The sequence below is a fragment of the Thermobia domestica genome, chromosome 3, assembly GCF_964235325.1.
Source record: "Thermobia domestica chromosome 3, izTheDome1.hap1.1, whole genome shotgun sequence".
Taxonomy (NCBI): domain Eukaryota; kingdom Metazoa; phylum Arthropoda; class Insecta; order Zygentoma; family Lepismatidae; genus Thermobia; species Thermobia domestica.
Genome location: NC_137456.1, coordinates 14,948,538 through 14,975,708, shown reverse-complemented (window position 1 = coordinate 14,975,708; position 27,171 = coordinate 14,948,538). Strand labels below are relative to the sequence as shown.

General features: G+C 36.2%; 1 protein-coding gene across 5 annotated transcripts in view; it reads right to left on the bottom strand.

Annotated features, from left to right (window-relative positions):
- Positions 1-16,448: 16,448 nt before the first annotated feature.
- Positions 16,449-27,171, bottom strand: part of LOC145682426 (uncharacterized) — a 31,304-nt gene continuing 20,581 nt past the window's right edge. For 2 of the 5 annotated variants that reach the window (XM_081754058.1, XM_081754059.1), the window contains exon 4: positions 17,476-20,524. In XM_081754058.1, the coding sequence (XP_081610184.1) occupies positions 19,309-20,524 (1,216 nt within the window). In that variant the 3' untranslated portion in view covers positions 17,476-19,308. Of the gene's footprint in view, positions 17,142-17,475; positions 20,525-22,056; positions 22,441-27,171 lie in introns of those variants that run through there. The other 3 variants (XM_081754061.1, XM_081754063.1, XM_081754062.1) reach the window with 3 other exon arrangements.

Below are 27,171 nucleotides of genomic sequence, written 5' to 3'. Positions count from 1 at the left end.
TTCTGAAGTTTAGTTTTTTTATTTTTATTTTTTTCTCTATTGATGCTATAGATAATGCACTAAGACTATTTTGAGCTGTGGTACTCCTTTAAATGCTTTCATATTCTTTAATATGCTAACACAACTTTCAGTTTCTGAAGTCGACATCGGATTATTTACTATGATTTTCACGAATTTTGTTGTATGCTATTCTCTTTTTACAGACTCATAATCAATTTCACAATATACTAAATATAATCTCCATTAGTATCAAGACTACAAACGTCTGCTATCTCGTATATTTGAAGAGCTCATTCGTGGCTAAGCGGTTAGCGTAAGTGCCTTTGGTATGGAAGACCCATATTCGATTCCCGGAGAGAGCTCACGTGGTTCGGATTCCACGTTAATCAGTAGGTCCCGTCTCATATAGCCTCGCTGCTGAAAGGGACGTTAAACTCAAAATCAACTCAACTCGTATATTTGAATTGTCATGTATGCATTTTAGTGAACTGTCAACAGTATACACAAAACATGCAATGTATCAAATTTATTATTATAGTTGCAAAGGCACCTTTAATTAGGAACGCTTTGTCCTGTTATCTCAAGTAGTGATGGGCAGTGGGAATATTTCCGGCTGGAAGGAAAATAAAAAATGGGAATATTCCCGTTTTTTTTTCGGCATATAAATTCCCGGGAAGGAATTTATTTCCATTTCTTTATCTTCCAAATTATAAGAACCATGTATCTAATTACTTTATTTTCATTTATTATGTTTTACTTCTAGGTTTTAAATAATTTGGAGATTAAAAAGATAAAATTCTTTGACAGTACTTTACATATATAACTAATAATATGATATTTTAACTTCCATTTCCGTTTGCACTAGAAAGTAGCAAAGTACGGTACTAATTTATAAATGATGAGAAGGAGCCAGTTTGTAAAGTAATGTAGAAATTCTGTAGAAATAGAGATGGATTACTATAAATGCACTCGGAACCACCGTTAGTAATAGACGTCGGTCTGTCTCCTGTCTCTGACTCGAATTTCTGGAAAGGTCCTCGGACTTCTCTTACATGTGAATTAAGGCATGAAATTTGGAGAAACAGATAGGAAGAAAGGTCGTGTGTGGCAATGTTACGTGCTAAATTATAAAACTAGGTCAGTATCTTGCAAATATTGTGAACATAAATATGTACATGCAAATGTCTTCTAAGACATGGTGAGATATGTGTCTTCTAACAGTTGCCCAACCTAATTTGTTTATAACGTTTAAACATTTAATATGTTTATAATATCAATAGTAGAGTCAAGTTTAGAAAATCCACTTACATTTAATTTTAATTGTTTAGCGGTGTAAAAGTATGTGGACTTACTATACCATTTTTTCACATACATATTGTAAGGGGCCGTGGTGGCTCAGTGGTAGAGCGTTCACCTCTGGTGCATGGGGTCCCGGGTTCAAACCCTGCTCCCGCCAAGTGAACTTTGTGGTGGACAAACACCGTGTGCGTGGGTTTTCTCGGGGTTCTCCCGTTTCCTCACACTTTCTTCATTCCACCATTTCATTCGTTTCTCATAATCACCGTCTCCTTTAGCCTAACCGGCATAACCGTTGGACGTAAAACTCAGAGATTTCATTTCATTTTTTAACATATTGTAATATACATTTATGCGTACTCTCTAAATATAATAAAATACAGTAAAATCTGCCTTCAACGGACCCTTTATTAAACGGAAAACTGTCTTAAAGGGAAATATTTCATTGTCCCATGGATTTTGGAGTAAAAGACATGTAAAAGTCCCTTCATTAAGCGGAAACTGTGTTATGCGGACAACGGAAAGCAAAATAAACCTTTAACGGAAAATTCTGAGTTTCAGACTACATCGTTTAGAAAATTTTTAAACATCCTGTGAGAGGGTAAACATATACTGTCTACGATAAATACTTCGTTCTTTTGTTAAATCTTTATGGGCAGTGTTGACCTTCGTCAATCACTACTCATATTCAGCTCCCACAATTTTTCGCTAGTCCTACGTAGCATGTCAGCTGTCAGTCTTCTTTGTAGGCGTACTTCTGTTCCGCTTGTGTAGCAACTAGCGACAGCCAACAAAAATTAGAAGAAAACTGACAAAATAAAGTTCTGGAAAAAAGGAATTGAGGTAAAGCAGAAGTTATATATCTCCATTACGTGTCGTGAAAACAAGGAGGAAAGAGTTCAGAAGACTTTCAACATTTCAGAGAAAGCTTTTCTGTGTCCTGAAGTATACCGCAGCCAAGTAGTAGCAATGTATGCAAAAAATCCTGCTTGACTATTGGGAAAAAATAAAGGAAAGTGTGCACAGCATATTTTGTGTTTAAGTTTTTTTTGGGTATTAATCCGTAGAAGGAAAAAGTACTGTAATTGAACAAGTTGCGTACAACAATATATTTTCTCATTATGTCCGTTATAAGCATGCATATATATATATATTAACGAAAAGGTCTATGTCCATTAAACCCGTCTTTAACGGAAATTTTTGCGAGTTCAGCTAGATTCCGCTGAAGACAGGTTTCACTGTATTAATAAAACAAGATAATACCGTTCAGAATATACATTTTGAAGAATCCTCTGGACATAACAGTACAATATACGGTGATAAGAAACGAATTTACATTTGAAATCGTAATATAGTAGTAGAATTCACTTTTCTTTGTGTTTGTATATAAATTCCCGGAATATTCCCATGCTGGGGAATATTCCCGGGAATTTTCCCACAGAATATTCCCGAAAAATATTTTCCCGGGAATTTACCCATCACTAATCTCAAGACACTTCATTACTGATCCGCCCCCTACAAAGAAAAAAACCTTTCTGGTTACAGCTGAACGTACGTTACTGCAAATCTCAATATTCCTCTTTTTCTATTGTGTATGTGTTAAAGATGAATGTTGAAAAAAATTACTTGCAAAATTTCCTTCAATTTCCCACAATACAGAAGCTAAGATTTTACCATTGTAGCAATATTACCAAGTACAGCATTTTTTGATAAGCTATTCGCTTTTCTTACAAACATTTAGTTTATTTAGGTAGAAAAAAAACGTAGCCTAAAGAAAAATCAGAGATAATACATACTTAAAAAGTCTTGAAAATAAATTAAAATTTAATTTTATTCTACATTAAGTTAAAAATCTCTGGGGAAGGATTTTAAACCTCTCATTCCCCTTGGTATGACTTCGGAAAGCCGTAATTTTCTTTGCTGCATTAGAGTATTTTCATTACGAGAAATTGAGATAAAAAGAAATGTAGATAACTAATTGAAAAAATGAGTTATATAGTACTACTATATACTTCTATATATTTTAAGTTGCAGTTCATTGTTTGATTCTGTTTAAAGCGCCAAGATACTGAAAATTAGTCAACAACAGCTGTCAACGCAAAAGTTCATTCTTTGATTCTGTTTAAATCGCCACATTACTAAAAATAAGTCAACAACAGAGCTGTCAACGCTGCTCGTGCTAATCTTGATTTGAACGTCAGGAGATCGCAGTTCCTCCCCTCAGCTGCCCGCGTTTCCCTGCCTTTCACGCTCGCTGCTCTGTTGTGAACGCGGTGTGATGATGGAATGCATATACGCAAGGGATAAAGCAAGCGAAGAATAAAAATGACACGGTAATATAATACTATTCTAAATATTATTAAATATCTTAAGGAACAACAAACAGCCCACGATACTTGGTGGTTCACGTGCACTTGCGAACTGCACAAGGCGACGCCACTGATACCTCCCCCTCCTCCGTGCTGCGGCACACGGCATCAGAATTTTCACTGTTAATCTCAGCTACTTCTAAAACTATGGATTCGACACTAATATTAGTAATTTTCGATCATTTTTAAATGTTTATCTCCTCCTACGTTGTACCTTCCCCCTTTCCAACTATCAGGGCTGAACTTGAATTGAAACAGCATAAGAAGTGTCACTGTTTCTCTCATCGACCCCGAAAACTATGGATTCAACACTAATATGTCATTTTTGATCCTCCCCTATGTTGCATCGTCAAAGTGAATAGCCTAAAGTAATACCTGCCCTTAAACTCATGTATGATGAAAATTTGATAGAGATCGGTAGGGTGGTTCAAGAGTGATGAAGTCACAAAAGCAGTCATTTTATTTTATTTTATTTTATTTTATTTTATTTTTTACATATATCTCTCCTCATCCCTCCCTTACATTCGGTCGTCAAAGTGAAACGATATAAAACACCCGAGGCCCGACCCTCATATATGTTGAAAATTTGATCGAGATTGGTTGGGTGGTTCAAAAGTTATTAGGTTTTATTAGTTTTTATTTATATGTACCCCTACTAGGTTCAGGAGTTATTAAGTTTTATTTTTATACCCACCGGCGCAAATCCCGGGGGGACGAGGGGGACATGTCCCCCCAATGTTGGACCTGGGGGGGACTGTCCCCCCCAATAATCTGATTTAAAAAGCGCTTTTTCGGATTTGCGTCCGAGTGCCCCAAAGGAATGTAAGATGAAATTGATTTCTCTTGGCTTTTCCATTTTTTTTTTTTTAAAAGAATCGTATTCTATAGTATTTCAAACTGAACTTCGTGCTGTAGTGAGTTTAGTAGTCTCATCAATATGTATTAATTCCACTTCCGCTATTTGGGCACAAATTGCAATAAATGCCAGAGGAGGATATGCCCCTCTCCTCATGCTGGAAAGTTGTCTCAGCTGTAGGTACGGGCACAAATTCCGGGGAAATGGGGAGACATGTCCCCCCCAACATTGGAACTGGAGGCTCTCGCAATAATCCGATTTGAAAACTGCTTTTTGCAGATAACTGTGATGAGTTGTGTCCGACTGCCACAAAGGAAAGTTAGATGAAATTTGTTTCTCTTGGCTTTTCCATTTATAATGAAAATGAAGGCGTGCGACTGTGCGTGACGTAATCTCATATGAAATCTTATCTCCTCCTCTCCCCTAGGCCCTAGCACACGAAGAGTATATAGACTATCCAATGTCAGTAGAACCCATCTTTTCAGTAAATGCGCATTTAATCTATTTGTAGTATCAGCCTAGGCATCTACTCATGCTTCGTAAGCTAAAAAACTCTATAGCTATGGAACTCGGAGGTTCAATGCCGCGTTCACAAAAGCTCTCCACTGACTTCTATTCTTAGCCAACTGGATCCAGTTTCTACTTTGTATTCCTATCTCTGCGAGATTTATCTTAATATTGTCTTCCCATCTGCGCCTAGGTCTTCTTAATAGTCGTTTTCCGATTGGTCTTACCGCTAACACTTTGAAAGCGTTCCTACTTTCTTCCATCCTGGCTACATGTCCTGCCCACCTAAGCCTCCTAGACTTGATTACCTTAACAATGTTTGGTAAGCCATATAATTTACGTAGTTCGTCGTTATGAAGTTTCCACCATTCCCCATTCCCGTTCCTCTTGGTCCGAATATTTCTCTCGGGATCTTGTTCTCAAATACTTTCAGTCTATGCTCTGTACTCAATAAGCGTATGATTATCGTTTTATACATTTTAAGCTTCAAATCCCTCGACAGAATTCGCGACGACAAGAGGTTTTGAACTGAATAATAACACGAATTCCCTGTTTTTAGTCGACATTTAATTTCTTCGTGAATATGATTTTCGTCTGTTAATATTGATCCTAGATGTTTGAAAGTATCCACTTTATCAAAAGTATTATTTAATATTTTAACACATACATAATTTGCCGTATTACGGTCCCGACGCACTTCCATGTATTTAGTTTTCTCTGCATTTACTTCTAAACTCATGTCCATGCAAGCGTGTCTAATAAGACCTCTGCATTTCTTTCTATTTTTCTCATATCAACCCCTACTAAACTTACATAATCAGCGTACGCATAACCTGGTGAACACCGTTCACCTCTAGGTCCTGGTTGCTATCCTTCATCTTCCTTATAGCGTATTCCAGGACAAAGTTGAATAATAATGACGACAACGCATCTTCTTGTTTCAGGCCATTCTTAACGTGAAAGCTCGTGGCCAAAACTTTTCCTACCCGGACTTTACTTTGGGATTCATTTAAACATGCCTTAATTAATCTAATTAGCTTTTTCGGTATTCCAAATTCTGTAAGAACGTTGTACAATGTTTCTCTCCTAACCGAGTTATAAGCCTTTCTAAAATCAATAAATAGTTGATGTACGGGACTACTGTATTCCCGCTTATTTTCGAGTATTTGGCGAATGGTAAATATTTGGTCGATAGTTGATCGATTTCGTCTAAATCCACACTGATAATCTCCAAACATTTCATCTGCGTATGGGCTCATTCTTGCTAATAGAATGTTTGAAAGGATTTTATAGGATGTTAACAGAAGAGAGATGCCTCGATAATTATTACAGTCAGTTTTGTCGCCTTTCTTGTGAATTGGAACAATGATTGATTCTTCCCACTCTTGTGGCAATTCTTCCTTGTTGTAGATAAGGAGAATGAGTTTGTGTATCTTGTTCCACAATTTTTTTGCCTCCAACTAAAATTAACTCAGCCGGGATTTCGTTTACACCCGAGATTTGTTTCTTTAATTTCTTTATAGCGATTTTTACTTCTATTCGATTGGGTTCTGGAATATATGGTTCTGCGGTGTGTATCTTCCTTTCTTCACGCACATTAGTTTTTGGCTGCGTGTTAAGCAAATCGTCAAAGAAATCTTTCCATCTATTTAAAATGCTATCTGTATCAGTGAGAACTTTTCCATCAGCTTTCTTTCATATATAAGAACGAGGTTGATAGCCTTTCTTAAATTCGTTGACCCCTTTATACATGTCCCGAATGTTTTTATTTTTACTATCTTCAAGTTCCTAAATTTTAGCTTTCAAAATATCGCGTTTTTTTGTTCTAAAAGTTTTGGAAGTTCCTCGCCTGATGTCTACGAAATTTTGTGTAGTTACTTCATTCGGATTTTGTAGCCAACGTAATTTTGCCTGTTTTCTCTTCTCTGCTAGTTCGAACCATGGTTTGTTCCTACGTATTATTTCCGCGTGTCCCAATTTTTCTTTTGAGAGAGGATGTTTCGTAAGCAAAGAAAAGAATTCAATTGCTGGAATATTTTTCTCTCTAATCTTAAGGTTACATCTGTTAAGTAAAGAGTATGACATGCGTCAGATTTCTGAAACGATTCCTGTAATGTTATTGAGATTATAATCATTTTGCTCAAAGAGTATTGTTGCGTCACACATAATTGATATTCTTTCTTCATAGTTTTGGGGAAGTCGTCATTTATATTATTATATTACTATAAAACAATTTTAACGTGGATCTTTGTGGATGCCTAATTAGAAACATACCAATTATAAATGTGCATGTATTCAGATTTCAGAATGTTTTCACGGCAGTGATTTGTAATACTGATATGTACTACTACTTCATCTACATCACCTAATATATAATATACTCTACAACAGTTGATCAGATTCATCTACCGTAATATGAGTTTCATCTCCCTTATCTAGAATAAGCCTCAAATCTGCCCACCTTCCAATGTTGAAGACAACCAATGGCGTATTTAGGATTTTCTTTTGAGGGCTATGCCCAATACAAGGAAGGAAGTGGGCAATTGCCCACCTGAGTTTGAGAATTAAATATATTTTAATTTATGCATAAATTGAAGTTATAATGACAAGAATTACAGATCGATAAATCCTATATGATATGACACAAAAATTTAAAAGTGAATCTAACCCTTTATTCTATTCATACAAGAAAAAGAAAGCATCCTCTTGGCCGTCCTAATTTCCCGGGCTAATTATTTCCCCGTTTTGATTTTCTTTAATTCAAACATTTCCTTCTTTTAAAAATAACTAAACGATATAATTGTTCCTTTGTTATAATAACTAAAGTCTTGTCATGTTGATATCCGCGCATGTTGGTGTGGAACACTAGTTTCGCTTATCAACTCCTCTTAGTTTTGGTGTTACTGATGACGGCCAACTTGAATCACAACTGACAACGGTCGATAAAGTATGATAGGCGAAATGAAAGTAGTAACGTCAAGAAAAAGAAACAGAAAAATAGAAAGGATGACAGAAAGAACAATTAAGGACGCGGTCCTTACATGGAATGAAATTTGACAAATACAGTATTATTTCTAAACAAAAAGCATAAGAAAATGGAAAGTCAATGACATTCTTAGAAATGGTAAGAAGGATTATTGTTGTACGTGGAATGCGTAAAACTAACAAATTATTTCGAGGGGAGAATGAGCCCGATAGCCTCCTAAATTCGTCACTGAAGACAATTCTGCTCCCCTGATCCTTCACAACATTGTTTTTCAACTTCATAAATATTTTGAACATCGCTTATATATATATATATATATATATATATATATATATATATACGGGACCATCTTACCCGTCCCCCCCAATGTTGAAGACAGATTTGCGCCTTTGTTTATACCCCCTCCTCCTCCCCATTCCCCTCAGTTCTACAATCAAATTGAATAGCCTAAAACCAGCTTAGCCTCAAACCTCATCCATGTTACAAATTTGATCGAGATTGATCGGACGGTTCAGGAGATTTAGAGTCACAAACATAGTGATTTTCAATTTTATATATATAAATATTTTCTTGTTGAATGTTTCTTTGGCTATGACAATTCTTGACCTTATCTCTTTGGTGCAGTAAGCGTTTCCAGTCAAAATACTTTCTAGATACCAATGATCTATTTCTTCACGTTCACTTTGTTCTATTCTGATCCGTAAGGGCGTGTTTCCAAGGGATATTCGCATGACTTTCGATGTTAATTTCCATTCCATGTTGTTTCCCAGCGTCAACTATTTTGTTCGTTATCTCCTGTAATCCTTCAGGTCTAGCTATAACCGTTAACCGTATCATCTGCATACCTGATCTTGTTAATGATCTGCGATCAATCTTGAAATCTCCGATTTCCATTAACAGGGTGTCTACTAAAATTCCAAAATGAAATTTCATGACTTTTTCGTGACCTTTTCTTCACCAAATCATAAAACTTCCTAACATTTTGAAGAGCAAATTTGGGTGCGAATTAGGTCGAATTTTCATCCATGCGATAGAAACGTACTTTGCTTGCGGTTTGGTAGTGTCTAAAGCCAACCATAGACATTTTTGGTGGTGAATTTTGACGTTTTATAGAACGAATTTTTCCAATCTGTAGTTACATTTGTACAGTTTTTTAAAAATCGTGACCCAAAAGCTAATTTTTTTTTTTTGTCTTTTTCGTGACTTTCAGGACCGTTTTCTAATTTCGTGAGCGATAGACACCCTGATTAATGATTCCTTCATTATATATTCACTGTGAATTTTGAATAATTGGACAGACATATTTCATTCTTGCCTGACTCCTCTTTCAATTTTCACACTATTGGTTTCTCCTTGATTCAAGCGCAACGTCACTCGTTGACATATGTACAGGTTGCGAATGAGTCGTCGGTCTCTCCAGTTGACCTATGTTTCTTTAATACATAGTAAATATTTATTCATACTGTCTTGCTCAAGAGGGTTAAACCTCAACCCCTTGTGGACGCCACTGCAGCTGCAGATTCGTTAACTTTTCTTTCTTTGACAATGAATAAAATTATCGGAAATGCATATTAGCCTGAGCTGATTTAAATCATTTAGCCTGTAAATTTTCAGTTTGGATTGCAAATACAATAATGTGAATGTGTGACTCATATCCATGGACTGATCGAGTATTGATTGGCTATCGTACTATGTTGACAGACACGTAACCAAGGGGAGTCCGGACCCCCTTCGAAACCAGAAATGAAAATATTAAGGAAGGATGAAACGAAAAGAAACGAGAAAAAGAAGAATCAGCATTAAAAACAAAAAACTATAGCAAGTTTTTGGTTATTCTTTCTTATGAGGAGATTTGTATTACTTACAATACATGATTGCGAATGAGCGGGATATCCTGAAAAAGTCACGGAATTTGAAAATTTCTAAGAAAGTTACGGAATTTTCAGTATTTCTGCTACTAGTCAGGGAAATTTCAACCTTTTGAAAGTATAGTGCCGTTCTGTAACAACGTGGACATTTTTTCGTCATCGCTTCTCTGCAGTATCAAGCATATTTCAGAAACAAGTTTTCTACTGCTCCTTTAACCTATCATTTGAAACAGACAGTAGTTGACGGAATAATAAAAATAAGAGTGTTATGTAGAAAGAAAGTTCTGTTAATATTTGATTCAACAGAGAAAGGAACGCAGATATTGTAAAATATTTTGCAAAACATTACTGAATATGTACCGTACTTTTTATAATAGTTGAGGTCAGGGCCGGCGCTAGCAGTTTTGCCGCCCTGGGCGGTACTTTAAAATGCCGCCTCTTTAATCCGCAAACCTTATTTTGACAGAGGACGTTCAGGTATTAAGAAAAAGTAAGATACCATATTTAAAAACATGTATGAAAAGGAAAAGTACACAAAAAATTGAACTACCTCTCTCGAATGCTTACGTAATATTTAAACGACTCCATACATGGCACAATATTCAGCATGATTGATTTCGCTGTACGTGATATACAGCAGGGCATACAGAAAATTTAAAAATATATATGCTTTAGTCCGACTAAGAATTTTAATTTTTAAGCTTAGTTTATATCAAAAGGTGTTTCCAATAATGTGGAGCATGAAGATAATATAGTGAATCAAATATTACGGCGAAAGTAAGTGATTAGCCTAAGCCTTATAGCGTACAAAGACACAATAGAAAAACACAAATTTTACTTAGTTTAATTGAAAAAACTTTTCTTGCTTTGATGTGAGCAAATTCCTTTATCACATTCGCGTAGTCCAATGTTTCAGCCAATTCGTGGTCCATTGATATCGTCAGTAGACCATCTAAGGGCGTTTAAGATATGGAAGAACGTAGACAGTTTTTAATAATCTTAGAGTAAGTTTCGAAAAACTTCTTTCTCTACTTGCCACTGTTACTGGTAAGGTATACAAAATCATAAGTGCAACACTGACATTGGAAGCAAAGTCATATTCCTTAATTAATTTTAGTCTCTTTTGTTGAACATTTAGGCTTAATTATAGCCGATAATAGTTTCAGTTCGTCTTTCAAATCACTGGGGTTAATATCTTTCGATTCTTCGCGTATTAAAATGCAGGCACTTTTCAGACAAAAGTTCAGGTGGCATATCTTTAAGATTACTTATATCGTAAATAAAATCGAAATACTCGCTGTGATGTTTAAGTTGCCCAAACCTTTCTCTTAAAGCTAACACAATCACGTCTAGAAGTTTGTAATAAAAATCGATCTTGTATCTTATTTGTGAATCTTCAATAGCTTCATCCTCTGCCTCGTAGTACTGAAGCTGTCTTCTTTCGATTCGAGCTTGCACTGCACTACCTATCCGTGGAACATCCATATCTAATGATGATGCCAACTCCATCGCATCAACTAAGTAAGGTTGAAACTTTGGATAATTTCTGCTCCTCTCAAAGTATTTAGATATATTTTGAAGAAATCCGACTGCATCCGAAACATGAGAATCAATGGTTTGAAGACTTTTGCTTACTGTGTTTATGTGGAGTGAAGTCATACCAAATAACGAGTGAGCAAAGAAAGTAAAGCCACGCAGCTGGTTTGCTATACATAGAGAATCGCAGGCAACCATTCTATCTGTTCTATTGTCGTTGCTTATTTGAAGTAAGGCATCATAAATCTCTCGTATTTGATATCTAAGTGGAGTTAGAGCATCAATTCGGCTCTCCCACCGTGTAGTGTGAATAGTTTTAACCCTTAAGTACTCGCGCGGGGTGTTCACAGACCCCCCAACCAGGTAACTTTTGTTTTTGTGTTGCTAGACAGAAATCTTGATGAAAAAATATAACAATGTCTCAAAACGAGTTCAAAAAATCTGATTGCAGCAAATACTTTTAAAAACATGTCTAGAGTTACGCTACATTGTGTGAATTATTAAAAAAATATATATTTTTATTGTAATAAAACAAATATCAATTTGGGGGTATACTGGGCCCCCGCGCTAGTATCAGTGTCACAAAAAGGGCGCGAGTACTTACGGGTTAAAGTGAGGCTGCTAATATGTTCCTTTAGTATGGCCCAACGTTGAACTGACACAGAAAAGAAGTCATAAACTTTTTTTAACTATACAAAAAATGAAACGGTGGACTGAAGTGTTCTGCTTGCGTCGTTAGCGACAAAGTTTAGTAAAGGAACATAAAAGGCTTGGGAATTTACTTCTAGTATTCTCTTCTGAATACCTGAATGTTTGCTTTTCATATTGGAACCATTGTCATATCTTTGGCCCTTCTTGTCTTCGATAGGAAGTTCATTTCCTTTAGCTGTTTAATTATTACTTCTGTCAGTGCTATGCTAGACCAGTGGTGTCTGTTACTGGTACAAAACCAAGAAAGTGTTCGCAAATTTTTACAAGGCATTCTTCATTACTGTATGTATACAATTTGTACAAAACGATTGTTTTCATTTGCTCTGTACCAGAAATATCTGGTATACAGTTTAGTATTATACTATAATATGTTGCAGCTCTCAACAAAGACAGTATTTTGCTTTCAATTTACTCACTAAGAATTGGAATAATTTCATTTTGAACATCTTTTCCTTAGTAATGGTGGTATTTATTTTGTCCTCCCATGGTTCTTTTTAATGTGTTCGGCCATGACGCTGTCAAATTTATATTGCTAAAATATAAAAATAATTATATATAACGTATTCTCTAAAATATATATTGTTGATAAGATATGAAGAATTTGTAAATTGGTTAAAAACTCACTGCTAGAACCTAAATGTCTCTAGGTGTTGTAGGCTAGAACCGCCTGTCTCAAGTGGGATTGTACCTTTTGCGTACTTGGAGTGGAGCGTTAGAATATTGCTGAATAGAAAAAAAAAAAAAAAAAAAAATCAAAGACACTTGATAATCTTATCCGCCCTAGTTGAAAATCTTATCTACGCCGCTGCAAGGGAAATCTTAAACGAGACACCTGTGGCTAGTAGTTTGATCATTGAAAATGAGGGGAATGCTCTGAATTTCCTGAGTGAGTATTTTCCTGAACGTGAGTGAATTAAGTTTAATTACATTCTCAGGTAAACACAATTTTATTTTTCCATGTGGGCCTATTACGAACCGACACTATTCTTTTCTTTTCCAAATTTTGCCGCCCACTAGACGTGCCGCCCTGGGCGGTGGCACGGCTCGACCCCCCCTCGCGCCGGCCCTGGTTGAGGTCATAATGAAAGGAAAATTATTATATTTGCTTTATCTTAAGAGAAGAAACGCAGATATTGTACAATCTTTCCCTTAACTTTTTATCTTCTTTTACGCAATGTTTCTTCATAGTTTGTTATTAAAATACTTACAACCTAGGTAACATATCCCCGTTTTATTGTCCTAACAGACCAATATATGTTGCCAGTAAAGTTGTTTAGGTTGATCGAGCTCCTGGGCCTTCGGTATTTCATGTCACGCCCTCTTTCCCATTACGAAATTCTGGCTAAACGAACCAGTATATGTTCCAATAAAATAGTTTAGAATCATTGAGCCTCTGTTGTGACGGCCACAGTATTTCATGTCAGCTGGTTCGCTAGAACTGGTTGTTAAAATATTTCGAGTTCGCAGAACCGTTTGTTATACCCAGATATAAACAAACACACGTCTACGAAAGACCTAGCCAAGAGTGAAAGAAGGAAGCCAAAGAAATTAGTGAAAATACCTCTGTACTTTTCCCGCTCGCTTGTATTGTTGTGAATACAAACAACTTTCAATTTTTTCAATTCAATTGGCAGACAGAAATTTGAATGAATAGATAGAAATCTGGATACGAATTACGGAATTTTGTTCGGACTACTGGGATCTGTGAGTGTAATGAGTGTGATACGTATCTAAGAGGTCATCCACTTATTACGTAACGCGCCAAAAAGGGTTCGTCCTTTAGTTACGAAGTATGACACAAGGAAGGAAGGGGTTAGCGTCTTCATTACGTAACTTTTTTTTTTTTTTGTAATTTTTAGTTTTATTCTCAGGTTTATACGCAATCTTTTAAACAAATAATTTTATTGTTCTTTTCATTTTTATAAATAAATATTTATATTGTTTGGAAAATTGAGACAGCCTGTATAAATTGAAAAATGAAATGAAATCTTTCAGTTTAACGTCCCACGCTTATGCCGGTTAGGCTAAAGGAGACGGTGATAATGAGAAATGAGTGAAATGAAGAAAGTGGGAGGAAACGGGAGAACCCCGAGAAAACCCACGAGCATGGTGTTTGTCCACCACAAAGTCCACACGGCGCGACCTGTATAAATTGAGTAATACAGAAGGGATTTGAAGACGCTACTAGACACCAGCATGACTGGTGATGAACCCTGCGTCTATTACAATGTAATAAAGCTCTGTTTTGTGGCTATGGCCGCAATGCATTTACGGTACACGCTTTTCTGGAGTTAGTTGTTAGCGATCGTAACTACTGCTTGAAAATGCCCTTGTGTTCACACTCGTATTGCTATTTCTGAGAATAGATTTAAAACTTTTGATTTGAATCATTACCCACTCTTTTCTTCCAAGGGGTTTCGTATGTGAAAACAGAAGGAACTTTTTTTTTTTTTTTTTTTGTGAAATAATATTTTCCGCAACAGAACAATCCAAGCAATATTAAGATATTAAAAACCGAATTCGTCGGATATTCATCTCATAGTACTGAATTTTTTATCTTTAGATTTAAATCTTCCAAGAGAAATCGAATTTATTCGCATTCTGGCACTGATTTAGAACAAGGAGTTGAAAAGTTCTTGAGAACTGAAGTCCAAAGATGACCGAAAGTTTGTTCACAACCGAGATGTCCCTGCTCTTTCGAATCTGTGATCTACGGGGAAGAGAACTTCTTTGTATCGTCGACACTGGGAAACTTCAAATACAGAAAGCATCCTGGATTCCAGAAAACAGAGGTCAATGTCAATTCTCTAGATCCTGTTTCACCTGCATCTTCCTGCAGCACTTTCTCCTTTCCAATGATCGGTTACCGAAGAGGTTGGGTGCGATTTCCTTGGGAAAACGACAGTATGGAATTTCGAAGAATTAAGACTGCTTAATTAAACAATCTTATGGGGTTAAAATATTTTTACGGTACTACCATTTTCTAGTACTTTGATTTGTTGCCGAAAAAACACTACAAATATATTCAAAATACAAGCATTTTGTAATGAAAAGTTCTGCCATTAAAATATTTTTTATTGTGATAACCCCCAAAATAAGCAAAATTGGTGAAAAAAATTAAAAAGCGTTACGTAACAAAGGGGAAGGGGTTCAGCCTTCCATTACGAAGTGTGACAAGGGAGAGGATAAAATCGATCAAAAACAGCGTTACGTAATATGTGAACGGCCCCTAAGGCCTATTACGTGTGCTACGTACCTGCAACACGTTTCTGAATGACTCCAATGTCTTCATTAGTTCTCGAGATATGTACCTTCGAAGCAATGTGTACAAAATAAAGTGGTCTTTTCATCGATGTCTCGATCGATTGCTTGTCATGACCAGTACTATCACTCCTCAAAATATGGCACCTTCCTGGTGGGACACCTTCTCTCTCTCTCTCTCTCTCTCTCTCTCTCTATATATATATATATATATATATATATATATATATATAGAGAGAGAGAGAGAGAGAGAGAGAGAGAGAGACAGAGAGAGAGAACCGGTTGTTAAAAGATTAGAATAGCACCACTGATGTCACGGACCCCCTTCCTTTTTTTTTTTTTTTAAACGAAATCCTGGCTATGTGCATGATATTGCCAGCAATCAATTTCCACCAAATTGTGACACGAAAAAAGTGTAATTATTATATTATGGCATCACCGTGATCTAACGTCTATTGGACTGATAAGGACTGAAAACTCAACCAGTCCTCATTATTTTTCTCTGTGTTAATTCCTGCATGGGGTCCATAGATGCAAATAAGCACTCACCCGTCTGATGGTTATGCCGGTTAGGCTCAAGGGGACGGTGATGATGAGAAATGAATGATATGGTGGAATGAAGAGTGGGGAAAACGAAAGAATCTCGAGGAAACCCACCCACATGGTGTTTGTCCACCACAGAGTTCACTTGGCGCGAGCTGGGATCGAACCAAGGACCCCATGCACCAGAAGTGAACGCTCTACCACTGAGCCACCGCGGCCTCTCGTCACAATGAGAAGATGCTCCTAAATCTCATGAGATGAAAGGATTCCGATCTAGTGATAAAATCCGGACAATCTCGACTTAACTGCGATTTTTATCTCTCAACCAGAGTAATTTTACCGAAACAAAGAAGCTTGTCCAGGAAGATACCATGGCTGATTTTTAGAAAATTAAATTTTAGAAGAAATTTCGAAACGTAAATTTTGAGTTTTTTCGAAACGTAAATTTTGAGTTTTCTTAAGAAGACTTCATATGTCAATATTCTCACATAAACAGCATAGAAACGATAGAAAAATTACAGAATATACTTTTATTTAAAACAATATCCTAATATTTCTGGTGAAATACACAAAAAACTAGAATATTAATAATAATACATGTAAATGTTATAAGACATTAACTGGTATACTACAATTAAGAAAATATAAATTTTATAAGGTAATTCATAGCAAAAGGTAGAATTTACTTAAATACTGTTTGCTCATTTTAAACTAAATACATCTTGGAGTGAAACTTGTATAGGGTGTTCCAAAAATCACGAACTTATGATACATTATACTATCTTAAATTTGTGACAAATGTATAATGGTTTCCTGGGCTTTGTTGACGGAAGCATTGTCCACTAAGAGGTAAACATATTTGATGGAATGCTACGACGCTTCACCTTCCGAGCATCACAGTTTTTTTTTTTCCAACAGACTTTTACAATATGTACAGTCACATTATGCCGATAGGTTAGGGTTGCAATCCCATAAATCGCTGAACAAGATCTGTCATTTCTTGGTTCCTCTTCCAAACTCGAGCATCCACATTTCTTGGTTTTAATAGTGCTTAAGTTTGAGCACATGTTACCGCAAACAGCTGTCATCTCTTCATAGATCTTCTTGGCTTTCATTCTCTTCAGATGTAGGTACTTTATGACGATATTCCATTTTTGAAAGTCTGACATTTTCACTACTTCAAGATTCCATGTTTTCAAGCCTTGAACCTAATTATAAATATTGACCAATCATCATACGTGCTTTTAACATCATCAATATTTTTAAAGGTTTAACAAAAAAAAATTATTAATCTCTGGGAAGTACATATTTGACATCAGTTTAAATCAAAATAATACTTTACGCTTTATATACACTTTCACACCACAAGTATGAGCTTTTAACCCCACCAATATTGGTGGTTTTAAAAAATTAATTGCAAAATCACTTTCAACCTTAAAATATATTTTATCTTTTAACCTAAGTGGCCCAGCGTAGCACAGTCGCTAAGGCTCTGGTGCGAGCGGTCCCGGGTTCGATTCCCGGTGGGACACTCGGTCGAAAAAGTGTAAAAGCCTTTTCAGACATGCAACCTTGAGTGCTATTTCGCTGAGTTTTCTTTATTCATTGCAAAAACATAGAATGCTTTCGTTCAAGTTACCGTGTGGAGTAAACCGTTACCGTTGCACATTCTGACATTACAAAGCCCTCAAGCGTGATCCTAATAACACGCTCGAAACAAGGCAACAAAATTTAGTTTTAAACAGGGTTGCCAACTGGCCGGCATTTCACCGGACTGGCAGGAAATATTGCTGTTATTTTGATTAAAGCCGGTAACCAGTACAAATTTTTTACCAGCCCCTTTATGACTGATATTTTGAAATCTGTAATCCAAAATAAAATATTGAACATCGAAATTCTTTGACAGTGAATTTACAAATACAAATTTCCGTTGTATTATACATTAAGCGATATTTTTCTTAAATCTACGAGTTTTTTTTTTTTTTCATTTAATTAACAAAGAAATTTGATAACAATTAGATTTTATTGTGAAACATTGTTTTCAACCTAGAGACAAAAGTGTATAATTTGTTATAATTATGCGGCATAAATATAGCGTTAAATTTAAATTGTCCATCGATTGTTGGCAAATAACTCTTAGATACTTCTTTAGTATAATGTTTGTTGCATTGTTTAGCTTTACGTCCCTAGCTGCTGAATATATATATATAATAATAACTTTATATATATTATTATAAAGTATGAGGGAACTTTCCTTTATATATATATAATAATAAAAAAAAAAGCATTCCTGAAAGGGGCCTCAACTATTGTTTTGTCCATTAATGTTGACCCGGAGCCGACACTTCCTCTTTCCAACGCCTACGTGGTTACGAGTACAATAATGGTCCTTTATTTCACTAGCCCATACATTACTTGGTATATTGATACACGGCGGTTTAAAGCGCCCTGATTGAAACCAACGCATACTCCGTCTTCTCATTCAATTTGTTTTTGTTTCAATCTCAAATCTCAGGGAATTTTGAGGGGATGTCGGTAATTTTATTCTTCAAAGTTGGAAACCCTAGTTTTCAAACTAGTCCATTTGTAAGTTTATCATTTTGTTTTATGAAAAAAAAAATCCACGACGACGACTCTGTTGCTTTTTCCTTAATCTTTTCACTTATTTTATTAGAATAACGCAGTAGGACTTACAAGATTTTACTGTTAATACGTTACGTCCGTTCGTTCATCTACACGCTAAATCTTGAACGAAAACAAATTTTTGATTTTTTCTTTCAATAGACAGCTACAGCGATTACCTCGGTCGAGTTCGTTAATGGAGTCACACGGGTAATTGTGACTATTCATACCCAGTCGAGTTGATTTTCAATTTAACGTTCCATTTAGCAGCGAGGCTATGTCAGACGGGACCTACTATTTAACGTGGAATCCGAAGTACATGAGCTCCCGCCGGGAAACGAACCCAAGTTTCCCACGCCAAAGGCGCATACGCAAACAGCTTAGCCATGAAGGAGCTCCTATTCATACCCAGTACATGAATAAATAAACACGGGTAATTGTGACTATTCATATCCAATACATGAATAAATGAGTTTCGCGTAATCCTCCTCTTTACTGTCCTACCCACAGTTTCTTTTTTTGTCTTTCTCATCAAGAAAAAGTTGTCTGAAATGCATGGTGAAAATTGAAATCAGCTAACTAAACACTATGGCATTTTTTTAAATACTAACAAAAAAAGCTCGTACAAAAGCAACAAAATTGTAAATACGTATTTACTTATAGACAACTATAGCAAAGAACACTATTTCAAAGGATGTTCCTCTGATGTCACGACTGACATATATTACAACTCTTCATTGTCAAAGCAAACGGTTATAATATTTTCACGTTTCCTCGCTTAGAATGTACTCGAAAGTGTTTCTGCAGACTGTCTTTTCGATAAAAACGCATGGGACACACAGTACAAACGTATGGTTTATCTCCAGTATGCATCTTTACATGTCGTGCGAACGACTTCTGTCTGCTGAAAACTTTTTCGCAAACACTACATACATATATTTTCTCTCCAGTACTTATACGAAACTCAGATGAATTTGAAACTCTGTCACCGTTACTCTGTCGTTGACTTCTAACGTGTAGTTTTAAATGCCTTCGTAAACCATCAGCACGAGATAAAATTTTACGGCATATGAAACATCTCCACGGATGCTGGCCGCTGTGGAATTTTGAATGGGTATTAAGACCAAATTCTGTTAAACATTGCCAGCCACACTTAAGGCATTCTAACGGCTTGGATTTACTGTGTTTTCGAGTATGTTTCTTTAGAAGGTCTTCAGATATAAATGTTCTCCGACAAACAGAACAGGAAAAAGGTCTTTCTAGATGACGTCTCATGTGATGCTTTAGTTTATCCTGCCGTGACAAAACTTTATTACACACAACACACTTCCACGGTTCAGCCCCTGAATGAATTTGTTCATGTGCAGTGCGTACTTCTTCAGTAGGAAATTTCCATCCACACTTCGAACATATACTACGATCAACTGTACTGTGATTCTCCGCGTGACTGTTCAACTCTTCTTCGGTAACAAAGAATCTTCTACATACTGGGCACATAAATGGTTTCTTCGAGTGAAACTTCAAGTGTCTTTCTAGACCTTCTGAGGTACGTGAAATTTTGGCACATATATAACACTTGTGGGGCTTATTTGTACTGCGTGTTTGTCTGTGTTTCTTCAGATTAGAGGGCGAACCAATTTTTTTTCGACTTACAGAACTCTTTAGTAAAGAAGTATCATGTCCCCTATGGGCTCTCTTTTTATGAACTTTTAACTGGTAGTCACTGGACAACATCATCTGACATAGCGAGCACTTATACCACTTAGTTGGATGTAATTCTTTAATATGATCATCCAAGAGACTTTGTGTGGAAAATACTTCATTACAAACCTTGCAGATACATCTCGTCTCAAGGCTGTTTTCTATCAGATCTTGCTTGCAAATCATACTGGGTATTATATCTAAAGGGTCTTCCTCAATCAAACTGCAGTATGTAATCGAGTTCCATTCCGTATTAGTCATAAAATGTCTGCAATGAGCAAGAAATTCTCAAATTAAATATGCAATCTATAATAATAAAGTAAATAATATGAAATTTTAGTAGGAAACTTTGTTTTGGTGGAGCACGTTACACCGTGCACCGAACACAAAAAATATTTATTAAAAGTATTACTCATGTGCTAATAAGTAACCAGTTCAATAAATTTAAAAGCTTCTAAACTTAACTACGACTTCAAAATGTGAATACGGATTTTTAAAAATGGGAGAAATTAGCTGGGTGGAAACAAGAAACATGTATTTGATGCTTACATGCGAAAAAAAAAAAAAAAAAAATCCGTGGAACTTTACTGTCGTGACAACACGTGTTATTCCGAGCACGAAGAACCGTGCAGCTGGCGGTCTCTACCGACTTCATGCCGCAGCAGTCCATGTTCACTGCTGTCAAGGCATATCTTTTCCCCATTTTTGACCCACCTCTATGTAAGAGCATATCCGACAATTCTATTGGGACCATGATGTCCAGGAATTATACTCTGTAGGGAAACCCTTGCACACCCATTGGACATTACTGAAATAATCTCTTTTTTTTTGTGTGTGTGTGTGGGGGGGGGGGGGGGAAGAGATGCCGTATGTGAGACTTCCTGCACGCTGATATAGATCGCCAGGTTTTAAATGTTCAAAATAATACATGTTGCAATGTATCTTTTCCACGCTTTTAAACGGCCCTAGCTCTGAAACCAAGCGCTTTACCTCATAAATTGATATGATTTCTCTTTCTTATCTTAGTCAGGAATCAATTCCCAGGTAACATCCTGTAGGTATTTTACAGACAAATAATGAATTTAACACATATTAACTATGCTGCAAATAATATACATTTAAAAGTCAATAATTTTACATTATAGAAGAAATAATACTACGAAATATATGGGTGCTGTGTTGTATCCTCTATCACGTGGAGTACCTGATTCGATTCAAGCTCCCACTGAGTGGGTTTTGTGATGGACAAACGCAATGTGTGTGGATTTTCTTGCACTTATCCCCGTTTCCTCCTACTTTCGTCATTCTATCATTATCAGTCATCTTATAGCCATTTCCCTTACCCTCAATGCATAATTGTGGGACGATAAATTAAAAAAAAAAAAAAAAATCTATTACTTTTCGTTAATAACAAAATTGAATGGAAATGAAATTATTATTTTCATACAGCACTAAGAGTTCATAAGCATCATTTAACCAATTGAGAATCCTCCAAGACCATTGACAGAACAAACTTTTATAAGAATTAGTTTTTCTTATTAACTTCTACAGGCTTTACACCAATTGTTCCATGTATTTTATTATTGTACTCATTAAAGAATTCTTGTAATATATCTATCCATTTATAATTTCCTTGAGTACTAAATTGTTTTCACATATTTTGTTTAAGAGTTCTCTTAAAACGTTCTACGATATGGGCTCAAAATTGAAAAAAATCACAAAATATCATCTCTCTATGACTTACGGTTTCCGAAATATGCCTCCTTATATCTTCCGCAAGCTGAATTTTTTTGGACAATATATCGGGAATGGTAAGAGTGGCGCAAAACAATTCATTACTCCTATTAGATAGCTTTTTATGTTGTATCAAATGCTCAAAATTGAAAAATTCACAAGTAACAGACAGACACACAAAGATACATAGAGAATTCAGTAACGAACTTTTTATTTCACTTTCACAGACAGTAGTTTTCAACACAAAATTGAGTATAAGAAATCAAAAGTTAAAGTTCTTGTGCTGAGTATTATACTTACAACTAAACTGCTCTAAACTACCTTTATAATGAAAACTATACACATTTCTCTGTAACGAAGTAATTATATATTTCTTTTTTCAATTGGATTTATCGTCCTCTTTTACACAGAAACTAGCTTAAGTTTAGACATACCCCTCCCGTTTCAAACCTACAAAAAAGCAGCAAAACATGAAAAATTGTTAGGCTAGGCTAGGTTAGGTTAGGTTTGGTTAGTTTAGGTTACCCGATAAGACTTTATGTTAGACTAGAACAGTGACTGGAACCGCTTCTCATAAAAATTTAATAGATTCTCTTTATTATTCTTATATAATGCTGTAAAACTCAATTGGAAATATCCGATTTAACGCACCGATTCGCCATCCTATATGACTATCACGCTGCTGAATCATCGAAACCTTCCGCGTCTTGCAAATAGTACCCACTTCTACATATCTTTTTCCGTATTAAACATAACTTTGCTGCCCAACTTACACATCTAAACATCACATAAGAATTCAAAATCATCATTTTTTTACCTCATTTCTTCTGTAAAATTTCATAATTTTTATAAAAGAAACGGAGAGGCAACTCTAAACTTAATCCCGTAAAGTTTCACTGACAATTTACACAAATTAAATTCCCTAAAGTTTGTCAAAAAGTACACACTATCATCTCTCTCTCTCTTTTTTTTCACATGTAGTTCTAAACAGTTTAAACAAACAGAATACTGTCAAAATTTTACTACTAAAATAAACTAGCACTTGTAACATACTTTGAAATAATAAATACTTCTCAAGTTATTAGTTATCAATGTAAAATACGTTTTGAAAAAATCATAAAACATTTCCAAAGATACTCAATTTTTAAAAAAATGAAATAGCATTATTCAGATATATTTTGAATTGAAACTAATTTTTGTGTGTGTGTTATTTTCAATACTTGATTATATGTAGTCACAAGATATTTCTTTAGCAGCACACACTACTTTGGAAAACTTCACAGAAAAAAACGACAAATATTTAACACGAATAATTTCGTTTTCAATCAGATGAACAATTACCAGTTAATTTACCACGTTTTTGTACTTGAAACACAATGTTTCAAGTCTACACGGAATAATTCTTTAGGTTTTGAAAGAATAAAGGAGAAACTCAGTACTCAAATTAAAGCCGAAATTAAAAGTAAAATGTGCACGTATTCGTGCCACGTGAAGGTAATTTCACAGAAAGAAATTCCCCCGGAGATTATAGAGATTTCGTCTATACATTCTTCTACCTTACCGCAATGCCACTTCGATTGAAAGTCGGTAGCACGTCTTCTATATTGCGTTACACATTTTCATTATGAAACACCACTGATTTGTGATATAATAACAATATACTTTCTCATTGATAACAATTAAAAAAAAAAAAAAAAAATACGAATCAATTTACATAACAAAATTTGATCAACTTTCCGAAATTTTGTTGCAGCTCTTTATTACACAATATAACTACCCATCTAAATTTTATTTATTTATTTATTTATTAAATAAATAAATAAAATCTACTTAATCGCCTTCAAAGTTGGCACCTTCGACAAACAAACAAACACATACTTGTTCCATCGCTCATGCGATTAGTGGAAACACTGACTAAAAGTCTCTTCTGTTATCTTCAGAAGTTCAGCCGTCATGTTACTTTTGATCTTTTCTACGTTGGCAAACGAAGAAGACTCATTTTTAGGTTTGTGAAGAGCTAAACATTCGTTGGTGCTAAACTGTTTTTAAGGCTATCAAACTCCCTGAATCACATTTTCCCCAATTTACACATGAGTTTGGTGTTTACCCGTTGTGCGGTCTCTGAAGTTGCGCAAACGATCACCACACACTGCTCCGTTTAGCTTTACTACTTATACACTACCTCTTAAGACGTGTTCACACTTGTTAAATTCAGAATTAGGCAACCTAAGGACTGTATTGCCCATGATACATTGTGGTGCCAAATTTAAAATATATATATATATTTCAATATCTATGTAAAACCTTGTCTCATTCTGAAGGCAATTACGTGTTGACCATGATACTCGAATGAATAATGCTGTGTTTGGAAACTATTTTACGAGGGTAAGTCAACTGAAAACCATAAAAGTAGAAATAAAAATCCGCATATGGCGCCAGTGAGCTGCCTGTTTACGATAGTATGCCGGATGTCTCCTAGGTGGCAGCACCCGGCAGATGCACAAACACCGGCGCAACAACAGTTCCAAAATGGCAGCCCCACTAGCCACATGCACCAGCGAGGAGCAGCGTTCTGTGATTCGGTTTTTGCGAAGTGAAGGTGTGAAACCGATTGACATTTTTAGGCGAATGAAGATTCAGTATGGAGATGCGTGTTTGTCAGCCACAAATCTATGAATGATGCCGGAAATTTGCAAATGGTGTTACGTCTGTGGCCGATGCTCCATGCCCCGGCCAGGCTCGGCGCGTAGTGACTCCAGAGACCATTGCAGCCGTTGAAGCCATCGTTTTGGAAAACCGCCGTGTGACAATAGACGAAATTGCAGCATGTGTACACATGAGTCGTGGATCGGCACGTCATAACGCGGTGCACGAGTGGTTGCGCCGTCGCCCAAAATACTTTTTTTCTGCAGGTATTCAGGCTCTTCCGAAGCGCTGGCGGACTTGCATTGAACGAGGAGGGGACTATGTTGAAAAGTGATTTACTTCTGTACCCTGTGTGACCAATAAATAATATTTTTAAAACAAATTATGGTTTTCATTTGACTCCCCCTCGTATATACACCCTACTTTTTCCCCTGTTTACATATGTAATTTGATATTGTCAAGCAGGACTGAGAAATATTTTTCCCTCGTAGCTATTGTAGACTTGCAACGAAACTTGGTACAAGCATTACGTATAGACCGTAGTACTTTTCAAAGTATATTATGTTAGGGTATCTGTAGACGAGGCCGCTCCAAAGAGCACTGGATTTCAATAAAGAGATTATTTGGAGAGAAATTTCCCTTCTCGTACATCATGCATACATGCGCACGAGATCATTTAAAAGGCTAGTTTCATTCTGAAGAGAATGACGTAACAGCCATGATACTTGGAAGCAGTAGCTACTTAACTGAAAGTCAAAATTTTCCTTCAAAAAAGCAAGAGTCTAAAAGGATTACTAGATTTAAAATATAATATGTCAGTCTTGGTGTAGGTTTGAAGGTTTCGGATTCGGATCAAGTATACCCGAGAAGCGCACATTAAAAATGATGACTTGTCTGGAAAATTAGTCAAAAGTAGAAGTGACGTTAGTGGTACGGTTCCTGTGAGACAAAAGCACTAAGCTTGCTGAAATTCATAGGCAGATTGTAGAGGTGTATAGGGGAGCTAAATTTCAAAGCAACATGTAGGGAAGTGGTGTTGTGCGACAACCCTGTACACAGTGGTAAACCCAATATTTCAACCACTGATGTTAGGCTCGGTACGACAAGAGTACAACTTCCACAGCCCTGACCTAACTCCAGTGACTGTCATCCTTTCCTTGTTCTAAAGCAAAAATGGCTGGCCACCATTATCTGACATGTGATTATGTTAAAACCGTTGTCTCACGGTGGCTACGAGAACCTGACGCGGATTTCTATGCAAATGGTATACAAAACTTTATCTGCCGTTCTGATAATCTGTTAAGGTTGGTTTAAAGGGACAAGTTTTGCCAATAGATGTCAATACAGTCTTCGTATCTCTCTCATGTATTTGTTACCTTTCACGAAAATTTACAATCTCTCTTACAAATTTCAGCCTAGAGACTTGAAATTTTTAGGGAAGGAACTTCATAACCTATCGAAGACAACAATCCGTGCCGATTTTTTATTTAGAATTTTCCTCATTGTTGGAACAGTTATATTGTTAAAGGTTTGGATATCCATTTCAACAATGAAGAAAATTCTAAATAAAATAAAGAAAAAAACAACGGCACAGATTGTTGCCTTCGTTAGGTTATGAAGTTCCTTCTCTAAAAATTTCAAGTCTCTAGGCTGAAATTTGTAAGAAAGATTGTAAATTTGTCAGCGAAATCGTGAATTTTCGTGAAAGGTAAAAAATACATGAGAGAAATAGGAAGACTTTAGTGACATCTATCGGCAAAATTTGTCCCTTTAAACCAACCTCAAACAAACACTGTGATTACATCGAGGAATATTGACGAGTGTCCTCTTATCACCAGGTGTGTTGATCTTCCAGCTATATCTCACAAATAAGCCATAATACGCTTTGTAACGCCCCCCCCCCCCACCGTTGTTTTTATCATCCCTTGTAATTAAATAAAAATAAAATTTGTCCAAAGGAAACACTTATTAATATGAAAGGTGGTTATAGTTTCGGCAATATATCATTCATTGCCTTCATCAAACATATTTATCTTATAGTACGAGGGTCATTCGGAAAGTAAAGAACGTTTTGCGCTAGCGCGTGCGCGTGTTCCCCCACCCCCGCTGCCGCTGGGTTATTGACCTGGGCATGCTTTAGCCTCAGTCTGGCACCAGCTGCGACCCGCTACGATCCGTCATTGCTTCGCTGTGCGACTGTAAAATGTGCGATACAATTACTGATCCCGCCAAGTGTGAGGTTCGTAGTGTGATAAGATTTTTGAATGCAAGAAAAGTACGTCCGATAGAAATTTATAGACAAATCACTGAGGTGTATGGAAATGTAATGAATGAAGCATCAGTTCGTAAGTGGTGCATTATGTTTAATGACAGACGGACGAATGTGCACGATGAGGAACGCTCGGGCCGGGCTTCTGTTGTGACTGACGAACTCAAAGGAAGAATTGAGCGGAAAGTTCAAGAGGATAGGCGATTCACTATTGATGGGCTGCACGAATTCTTTCCTGAAATTTCAAGAACTGTGTTGTACGAAAT